This window comes from Hippocampus zosterae, chromosome 9 (genome assembly GCF_025434085.1).
Source record: "Hippocampus zosterae strain Florida chromosome 9, ASM2543408v3, whole genome shotgun sequence".
NCBI lineage: Eukaryota > Metazoa > Chordata > Actinopteri > Syngnathiformes > Syngnathidae > Hippocampus > Hippocampus zosterae.
This window is the reverse complement of record NC_067459.1, coordinates 18,109,354-18,120,303: the sequence shown is the minus strand read 5'-3', so window position 1 is coordinate 18,120,303 and position 10,950 is coordinate 18,109,354. Positions and strand designations below refer to the sequence as shown.

General features: G+C 44.1%; 1 protein-coding gene across 9 annotated transcripts in view; it reads left to right on the top strand.

Annotated features, from left to right (window-relative positions):
- The first annotated feature begins 999 nt into the window (after nt 1-999).
- The window catches only part of erc2 (ELKS/RAB6-interacting/CAST family member 2), a 35,469-nt gene continuing 25,518 nt past the window's right edge, over nt 1,000-10,950 (top strand). For 3 of the 9 annotated variants that reach the window (XM_052074980.1, XM_052074979.1, XM_052074978.1), the window contains exons 1-2: nt 1,000-1,208; nt 5,130-5,966. In XM_052074980.1, the coding sequence (XP_051930940.1) occupies nt 5,286-5,966 (681 nt within the window). In that variant the 5' untranslated portion in view covers nt 1,000-1,208; nt 5,130-5,285. The remainder of the gene's footprint in view (nt 1,209-5,129; nt 5,967-10,950) is intronic. The other 6 variants (XM_052074984.1, XM_052074983.1, XM_052074982.1 and 3 more) reach the window with 4 other exon arrangements.

Genomic DNA, 10,950 nt, shown 5'->3' with positions numbered 1-10,950 from the left:
AATTTAACCAAGTATAACACAAAGTGTGCACGAGAGGCACTGCCTGTGTGCGTGTGCATACGTGTGTTTGCAGCTCACGACTCAGAATTGCTGATGCTTCTCCTTTGGGCCCTGTCAAGCACACTTAGCATCAGCGTTTAGGATGCAACATGGGACAAAGTCTGTGTAATTTGGAAGGAAGAAGCAGAGAGCTACGGGGACCATTTAGTTAACACTTGTGAAGGACATGCTCAAATTTATATTTGTAATTTGTGGCTTCTAATCCTGTTAATGCTGTTTTCCAGTGTACTGTTTTGCCAGGTGTGTCCAAGAGAATCAACAAATGCCTCACCAGAAATAAAGGAAGAAAGGTGTTGAGTGCCCAGTGGAGGTAACAAAGCATCATACATCTTTATGGAAGCATATGCAGATATATGTGCATATGAAAAATGAAAAATTGTGTATGGCCACAAAGGGACAATGCACTCCATTTCTTAACTCATATGGAAATGGAGTACATCATATATCACTATCAGTTCATGTATCATATGAACTGATATTGATAATGTTATTAATTTGTGCTTTGTGTGCATTGCATGGCACAGTTTTAATCCCCTAGGACATGACGATATTCTTTTTGTACTTAAGCCATGAGGCATATAAAGTGGAACAGATGTTTGAGGACCATGCATGGTTGGACGGCAGCGGAGCAAAAAATGAGTGACCGGTGTAAAGTACTCCAATACATTTAGTTTAGTCTTTCAAGCGGAGTATCCTTGAAAATCCCTCCTCCTTCAATGGGATTAGCAGCCTCCATGCCTTAGGAGTATGACATGAGCCATCTTTAATTTAAACGGCTGTTGTGGGCGGCGCATAGTAGACTGCACATCATGAGAACAAGTGCTGCCTGTAAGACCAAATTCAGGGCGAATAAAAATACTGATGTTTTCTTTCGCTTTTCGCGAATTGGTGCCGTACCATAATACTAAAGTGATCTTGTTGAATCAAGAACCCAGAGATGTCGGAGTACGTAAACACACACATACACACTCTCACACACCTCCCTCCTCGCGCATGCAGCTGCCACTTGCGGTAGTGACGATGATGATGCTGGCGTGCAGAGGAGAACCAATGACAGCGCAGGATGCTGAGGGAGGCTGCTCGGCTGAATGGAGGCGACGTGATGCCGTTCGTATAGCAGCGCAAGAGAGGAATTGACATCGAGGGAGGTGAGTGTCTTTCTGCACGTTAATCGTAAGCCGTTTGTCTCGAAATCGCTCGCACGGTCCGTGAAGTGTTCTCTTTTTTCCATCCCCTCGATTGCGTTTGCGAACCGCTTCAAGGGACCCTTACTCGTTCCCGGCCGGTCATTGATCACTAGACAGCGGACGATTTGCGTCCTAACGCCGTCTGCAAACAACGCAACAGCGAATAAAATAAGGCTTTTATTTGGCGCCTCTCTGGTGTCACAGTGGTGCGTTCAGGGGCTCGAGGCGCACCACGCCGGGGCCATCAAACATGGAGGCCCAATGAGCTGTCAGTAGGTCTGTGCTCCTAATGCAGCATCACATATAATTCAAATATTTGAATCGGTGTGTCACTAGTCAACGCTTCAGCGCGGGATTTTTAACATGAAGACATTTGTAACTGTCCAATTCAGTCCCGGTATTGAAAGAATGACAATCATCCTCTCTGAATGGGATACATTTGGGGCGTTGAGGCTCAGTAGTAGAATACATGATGAGGAGGCTGCATGTTGCGGCACACTCCAAGGGATTGGTGCTGCTTCTCGGGTGAAATGACTCTTATCAACCCATATTGAGGGCTATTTTTAGAAAAATGTCCTTCTTTGTCTGCCTGAGACTCTGAAGCTCTGACCTCAAAAGGAGAGCGCCATCGTCTCCTTTCGACCACTCGTCTCCTCTCCCTCCTCCCTGTTTCATCCGAACACAATGGATGGGGCCCACCTTTCCCCAAAAAGTCCCAGACATTCAGCGGCGAAATCTTTGTGGCATGTCATCTGTGTCCTCTCCACTCCAATGCTCAATAAATTGCCAGGGATGATTCCTCCTGTGGCCCACACTTGACTCTTCGAGAGGTGTTCTGATCTATCACTGAATCGTTATTCAACCACGAGGATGAGAGATGAAAAATCTCCTTTTCAAGAGAAACTTGAATCTTATGATGTTCGTTATGCCTGTGCAATGCTGGCATGTACTGTATAATGTTGGAGTGTAGCTCAAAATAGAAGCAAAAAGTCCAAACACTCAAATCCACATTGGAAAAAGCCTGTATGCACCTGCCAAGACACTTCATGAAGCCATCCTACACAATAAAATGTTAGAGCTGTCTATATCAAAAACTGACTTTACTCTATCTCTCTCTCTCTCTCTCTCTCTCTCTCTCTCTCTCTCTCTCTCTCTCTCTCTCTCTCTCTCTCTCTCTCTCTCTCTCTCTCTCTCTCTCTCTCTCTCTTTATATATATCATTGAATGACTCTAACTACACGAGGAGCCAAAAACATTATTTAAACAGTACAAATCAATACTTTATATTTTTTTTCCATAAAGGCGTTTTTTTTTTTTTGTGGATACATGGCCTTCATGGTGTGTTTAGATAATTCCAAAGGAAAAGCAAAAATGTCGTTTTTTTGTGAATTGAGTAAATTATTTTTTTAATTTCTCGTATCAGGTCGAAGCATTTTTTTCTTGGGCGTATTTTAGGTTAGTATATAATTAAGAAGCAAATTACAAAAAAAACGTTTTGGTTTTTTTTGTATTTGAGGGGACGTGGCATCATTTAATTGTGCAAAGCCAGGCAACTCCACAAAAATAATTTAGTTAAAAAAAAAAAAAAAACAAGTCCAAAATTCTCATTATCTCTTGAACGGTTTGACGCAACTATCACAGTTTCACTTTCAAGCGCAATGGACGCGATAGTTTAAAAAAAAAAGGGCGGGGGTTCTTATTGAACCAAAAACAGAGCATTAGATTTATAAAAACTTTCATTGTAAATATAAAGTGCATGATACGGACACACTCGGTTGCAAGACTGATGGTCTTTGGAAATGAGAAGAGTGAGGATTGTGCGCATTTCCTTTCAAGCAATATAATGTACGGTACGTTTTCCTGATGCGTTGGCCAAAATAAATGACTGATTCTTCTAGAATTCGGTGACCAATTATTTGTGTCTTGAAGTGAATGAGGCATATTGGAGTGCGTTCCTAAGTTACTTTAGATTTTCGGCCAATTAATGATCTGAAGATGAACACATCACCTGTGGAAATTTGCATGACATCTCTGGGCAGCACTGAAATTGGAGTTCGGAACATTCAGAAAGAAACACTCGCATAGAATGATGCAACAATATCATTTCATTGATAAAATTTCATTTTCCCCACAGTCGAGCAAGGACATTTAGGGAGCAGACAATGGAGTGACATTCATTGGCCTGTTAAACAATTTATTTCAACGACACTTAAAGACGACGCACATTATGAGCCTCACTTTTTTCTGGCAAAGCATTTGTAGTTCATTCAAGGTGGGGACGGTTTTGCCTGCACTGCCAATTTGTCTCGAGCTGTTGAAAGCTGACCAGTGAAGATAAGAGCTGCTTGTTGTACAGGCTCCACTGTGTTAAATTGGAATTTAATTTACCGTGGCGTCTCAACGGGACTCCGGCGAATGCACGGAAAAATGTTTTGTTTATTTTTTTTGACAGATGATTTCTGGACTTTTCAACTTCAATGTGCTAACTCACTATTGGAGAGAAGAGTAGTGTCCTCTCTGACCTTTTCTTCTCAGAAATGACCTTGCGAATGTCTTCAACAATGGAGACCTGATGCTATCTGATCAATCCACCAAAAATCCAACAACAACAACGCATGGAATATCAAAAATGAATTCAATGACACGCCTTTTCCTCTCCGTCACCTTTGGTAAACGACGGCCGGCGACTAAGGTGCTTAATCTCTGGTAGCCCAGACATCATCACCATGGCAACTGGTCGGAATAGCAAGCGCTGCCGGAGAGAAAGTACCGTAGCTCTGTTGGATGCTCGAGTTTCTCACAAATGGTCCAGTATTGATCACCACAAGGTGAAGCTTTAGTGATCGATATGTATTTCTTTTTTTCCCAAGGACCAATGCCGATTATTAATAGTCAATTATTCCATTAATTGCTTACGTGGAAATCGTCAAAGGTTTGACGTATGCAAACTCCCAACATTTGTTCAAATGCCTTTAAGCACATGTTTATTAACCAGATTTTCAGCTTTGCGACATGTTTATGTTTTTTTCACTCTGATAAAAATCGACATCCATGTTTCAAAATGCTAACAAAAAGTCCAGAGAGCTCGCAGGCTAAGCAGCATTCCTTATTAAGTCAAATGAAAACGTCAACAAATAAATAGATCCAGCTCCAGGTTTTCAGGTGTCTATTCCAGGGGTGGGCAAACTTTTTGGCTCGGGGGCCGGATTGACTTTTAAAATTTGACAGAAGGGCCAGGTCAGCACGAGCTATGGTACATTAAAAAAAAAAACTGCATTTGTTGACAGTCCATATCAAACATCAACAGAACAAAAGCATGAAAGTACTGTATTAATATACTTTTTTAAATGACAACAGTGTTGTTGATGACCTATTTTAGCCTGTGCATTGCTGCAGATGGGTTGTGATCAGACCAGTAGAAGTAGAGCGATACAGAGGTACTAGGTGGTCGAAAAGCCCCCCCCCCCCATCGTGTTCTGCAACTTCAAGTCAATGCGCCGCCTGGCGGTGAAATGCCCGTCTTTACAAGTCCAATTGAAATGAATGCAATCATTCACATTGAACCTTAATTGTGGACCAACCTTCGGTGGGCCGGATTAAAAAGACCAACGGGCCGGATTCGGCCCGCGGGCCGCAGTTTGTCCACCTCTGGTCTATTCAATAGCCTGACAGCAGTCGGCAGGAACGAGCGGCGGTACCTCTCCTTCTTGCAGCGCGGGTGTATCAGTCTCTGGCTGAAGGAGCAGCCCGGTGCTGTCAGGGTGGCCTGGAGGGATTTAACACAGTCAACCCCCCGAAAGAACGTTTCGTTTTTCTTTGAGGTTGTCATTTTAAATTTGTGTGTCATTCACCTGACAAATCCAAAGTGTTTGTCCTCCTCCAGGCGCCTCCCCGTTGCTCCTTCCGACTTTGACCAGCTCCACCTTCCCAAGGACGTAAATCGAGTCACCCATGTGCGGTTCAGCGCACCTGTGCAGTATCATCGCAGCGCGCCCCCGTTAAGGACCCCCCTGGTGGCCGTGCGGACGACTCACGGGACATGTACGGCAGTGCCAGAGCTGTAGGTCACTTAGAGAGCAGCCCCGCACGCTCCCCGCGCCTGCCTCGGTCCCCCAGATTGGGCCATCGGAGGGCCAACAGCGGGGGCGGGAGCGGCGCGGGGGGCAAGACGCTCTCCATGGAGAACATCCAGTCTCTCAACGCTGCCTACGCCACTTCAGGCCCCATGTACCTGAGCGACCACGAGGGCGTGGGCTCCACGGCCACGTACCCCAAAGGCACCACCACTCTGGGTCGGGCCACCAACCGGGCCATGTACGGGGGCCGCGTCACAGCCATGGGCAGTAGTCCCAACATCGCTTCGGTGGGACTGCCCCATGCTGACCTTCTGTCTTACAGTGACCTGGGCTCCATCTCCATGCTGCACGCCCACCACCATCACCACCATCAGGGGGTGCCCTCCGCCCTGCTCAGGCAGGCGGTGCGGAGCAGTGGGGGGGAACTGCTGGAGATGCAAGCCCAGTTCAGGGATATGCAGAGGGAAAACGAGATGCTGCGCAGGGAGCTGGACCTGAAGGACAGCAAGCTGGGCTCGTCCACTAACAGCATCAAGAGCTTCTGGAGCCCGGAGCTGAAGAAGGAGCGCATCATGAGGAAGGAGGAGGCGGCGCGCACGTCTATCCTGAAGGAGCAGATGAGAGTCACTCATGAGGAGAACCAGGTGAGAGCCATCCTTCCGCCTTCTGTCATTTCCTACAGGGAGAACTCTGTGATGGTCTCTTGCCCATCAACTTTTGCCGTGCGGTATTTTTCTCCCACTCTTTTATGTGGTAGACCACTTTTATGTTTCAGAGACCTTTCTGGAAAGAGTTACTGCACTTCGATGTGTGAAAATTTGACACTCTCACTTGAACAGAGCTGCGTGGTATGCAGCGCCCATATTTGTGGTATTTTATGATTTAAGAAAAAAAAAATCAAACCTCAATACAAGAAATGTCTCTTTGTAGTACATTGGTCCTTATCGCAAGGGAACATTCGGGACCCGTCCACAATAGGTCAAAATCGAGAGTATCAAGTTTCTTATATTAGTTTCAGTTTCCATCCCCCAAAAATCAGTTAGGATTTTTCTTTTTTTGTTGTTTTTTTTCATAATAAGAGAAATAACACTCTTTCATACTGTACTTTATAAAAGCATAACAAAACAGTTTACGCATGATTAAAGATTAATTCATTGTAGCTCCTTCTGGTGCATGCGACTCGGCCAACACGGCGCAATCAACCACACACAAATAGATAACAGTTCCACAACTACTTTTATTGACTCAGTACGCTGTAGTGTTGAGCGTTTTTCACAGACGATAAAGTATATATGCTTGTGGCAGTGAGTATTATTATGTTTTCTCTCTACATGTGTTGCTGCGCCAGTCGTGTTCAGACATTACTTTTTATAATGAAGCCAATTTGATGCTCTTCGTTAAAACCCGTCCGTGTATGGCATTGTGTGAGCATTAAACTACCGGAGTGTGTTTCAGGCAAAGTTATGTTGTTGTTTTAAATACACGATATGTGATTTTCTCGGTTTTATGTCAGCAAAGTTTGACTGGGAGGGGTATTAATTAAACATTTTGATGCATCTTTTAGAAGCACTCTTATCTCCAATTTTTACTCACAAGTAAAAGCAAAAAAAAAAAAAAAAGCCTGGAAAATGATGGCCCGTATCTAAAAAATAAATAAAAAGTTGCTACATCTGTTCGCTCATAACTGAAGGCACCACAACATTCCCCCGTGCCTGTTCTCACTCTCCCACTTAAATTTGCCCAAAATAAGAGGTGGGGAGTGCTTGTTTGTTTGTCTCTGCAGTTGGGGTTGAGTGACTCATAAAATAAAAGAGAATTATTCAATATAACTTGCACATAATTGCATCTAATGAAAGTCAGCAGCAGTAATCAAAAGCCTTCCAGCAACTCTTTTGACACAAACAGCATCCATCAATCCTCACAAACGTGGTCTCTCTACTCTGGAGGAACAACAAATATTAAACAACCAAATATGGTGGCCTACTGTGTGACAACGACGGGGCGTTATCTGCTTTCTGTTAATTACGCTGCATCTCTTCCAGCAGACTTTAGTGCTGCCCTTCATGTTGCTGCACCACGCTAAAGGCGGACAACCCTAAAGTGGGACAGGTGTTTACTGAAGAGCATTCACCACATGTTGACACGAGAATATTCATCAAAGTCCGCGTAGAGTCCTTCGTTGGCTATCCTGAGTGCGGGGGTGTCGACGTGGCCCAGTTAAATCAACTCGTGACAAGAGTGGGCACCTCGCTCAGAGACAGACGACAGAAAAAAAAAAGCTTCCCGCCTTTTAATTCCTCTGATCATCTGTCCGCCTCCGTTGCAAAAAGTTGATCTTTTACTAAATGCATCAAATCCCCCAAAGCGCAGATGTCTTTTATTTGGTGATAGCCTCGTATACTTGTTTCTAAAATAAGTGAAGTCATTCCAGACCGGACATACAGTAATCTAGGTTCCAATTTCCACTCCGCCTTGAGTCATGCTCATTTCGTAGCTTTTCATCTTCATCTCATTATGCAAATTGCTAATAAAAAAAACTTAGCCAGAAGAAGTGTAGTGGCATATGCGCTCGGTTGGCGTTTTGCTTGTTGGGATACTCGAATGTATCCAGACTCTGGCACGATGCAGCTCCATTTTCAAGCCTAGTAAAAGGTGTTATCTTTATTGTTCTCATCCATGTTACGATCAGCCACAGCAGCACCACTCTTTCTTTTAGCGTTAAAGCCCGATTACGTGGACCTCACATTCGATTTCAAACCGAAACGTCTGTTGCTTCTGCATCTGTGGCTTCCCTCGAGTTTAAAGAGACGGCGCGTTAGTGTGGAGCTTTCGTTCTCGCTCACACTTTGATGGTTCCACCTTGGTTATCTCGAACGCTGCACTCAATTATGTTCACAGGCAGATGTGGCGGAGTGCCATAATTGCTCTTTTCTATCTTGATTTCTGGGTTCCTAAAATGCGCACGCTGTGCCAGACATTGTCTGAAGAGCGACTGTGTAGTTAAACGGCGAAGACTATTGTGGAAGAGTCTTGAGCCACCCTTGAATTCATTGTTTTGCTTATGCCTTAATGCCCATATACTGTAGGATTATACAATAATTAAGAATTGTATATATTTTGTGTTCACCTATGGTGTGGTGCAGGCATGGGCAACTTAAATGCTGGAGGGTGCCCAAATTGATTCTCAGTGTGACTTGGGGGGCCACATAGGACCATGCACTTCCTAACCGGATGCATGACAAAAATGCTATTTTAAATACGAACAAAATACATGCATATGTGCGAAATTCAGGCGCTTAATATAGCTGATTTTTGATGATACATTTCTCAATGCATGTATAAAAGATCGACTCTCCTAACCCAACAACATAGGCTATGAAGTCATCCACATGAAATGTTCAGAAATCATTTTGCACAACCAACTCCAAATTTGAATATTATTGAGGAAACGTTTGTCCCGAATGTCAATTCAAATCTGCAAAAAAAATTTCGGCCTACTTGCAGTTTAAGACCCCGTGTAAGCACATCCAAGTCATGTCTGCCATCTAGTGGTGAATGGTGATATTACAACTTAATACTACAGTTGAGCCTTGGGAGTTTGGCTCCTTTGGATATTCGTTTTTTTCCCCCTTTTTCTTTCAATATTTTTTCATATTTGGTATTTTACAATTTGCTGCTGAATCTGATTTTCATGGAAAACATAGATTGAATGTTGATCTGCGTTTTTCAAAAGAAAAAAAAAGAAGCCAGTTGTCCATCCCTGGTGTCGTGGCTCATTCGCTTGACTTCCGTGCAAGTAGCTTGAGTTCAGTTCTCGCTAACTGCCACTTAGAAGATGAATGAACGATTTTCGTTTTTTCTTTCACGTGAGTGAATTTCACATCTTCTCCTCTATGAGAAAACTCACAAAATAACAGAAATTGTCGACATCCCCCATGCTTTTATTGCTCCCATACATGCAGTTTTAAATAATACAGAATTAGAGAATAGAATGTGGTGGAAAAACTACAGCTATGTCAAGGCGCAATTTAATAAAATGGAACCCTAATCAATTTAGTAACTAACACATTCCAGTTTGCTGATTTGCTATGTCAAAATGATTCCTCCGGAGAAGGTGATGAAGTCAAGAAAGCAAGCGGCGCTTGACATCTCTCAGTATAGTTTGCATTATAGCAACTTTCAGAGCAGGTGCCTCGAGGGCTCTGTAAGCTTTAGCAAATAATGCGCATCACTCATCTGCTTAATAAGGTGAGGGAATAAGAGCCTGTGTTTACCACGTCCAAACAGTGCTATTGTGTGAGAGTCGTCGAGGCGGTTCCAACAACATACGACTGTTTGACTTCAGCACAATTTCCAGAGCTGCCGAAGCTGGTCAGAACCTGCTGGCGGCAAAGATACGAGCTGGAGCCAGTTACGTCTGACTGAGTCACGACCGGCAGTGACGCTCAACATGCCCAGGCCCTTTTCAGCACAAGCCCCAAAATGGAGGCTGAGCTACATACATCACATCACAACACAGCGCATCTTCGTATGCTTTTGGCTGAATAATTAACAGACGGTGTACAGTATATGAGGAACAAGCTCACCCTAACTCATATTATTTTAATCAGAATTTGCTTTGTCCATAAGTACAGGGAAGAAGGAATCATAATTGTGCTCAATGCAGCACTGGTTTTAAAATGGGTGTTCAGAACATTTAGACAGAGATTCTCTTACTGCCTTAAAAAAACAAATAATGAACAATAAACGTCAGCCCGGTGGTCCAGTGGTTAGCGCATCGATCTTACAGTGCAGAGGTTCTGGGTTCAATTCCAGCTCTGGCCTCCCTGTGTGGAGTTTGCATGTTCTCCCCGGGCCTGCGTGGGTTTTCTCCGGGTATTCCGGTTTCCTCCCACATTGCATGCCAGGCTGATTGAACACTCTAAATTGTCCCTCGATGTGAGTGTGAGCGCGGATGGTTGTTCGTCTCTGTGTGCCCTACGATTGGTTGGCAACCGGTTCAGGGTGTCCCCCGCCTACTGCCCGAAGACAGCCGGGATAGGCTCCAGCACCGCCGCGATCCTTATGAAGACAAAGCGGATTGGAAAATAAATGAATCAATGAAAAATGAATCATTTGCTTGAGTCACTGATGGTGTAGTGGTAAAATCGTCTGATTTTAGTAGAAACAGATTAGCTGTCTCTGTTGTGCCCTGAGGTTGACGGCGACCAGCCCTGGGTGTAGTCGGCCATTGGTTCGTCAGCAGGAATAGGCGCCGGCTCCCTTGGACCCTGATCAGGATAAGTGTGAATGTAGAAAAACACAAATCTCAAAATTGATTTTATGTGGTCTTTAATGTAATCAAATCGCTTTGTCAGGTCCTCATACAAAATTTGTGTATAGAAATGTAAATGCTATCAAAATGAGACCCAATGCGGTGTGTAGGTGGATGGAACACGATCAGTGGGCATTAGTGAATGCGGTGGCATTAAAAAATGGGGAGCATCTCACTTTTCCGATTTAGCGCACGGGCATAGCAAAGGATAAGTGTTTTTCTCGTGGGCACGGTGACCATGACAATAACATATGAGATTTGACTGACTCACAGGAAGTGGTACGCTCCTGCTATTGATGGTTGAGTCTTTTTCA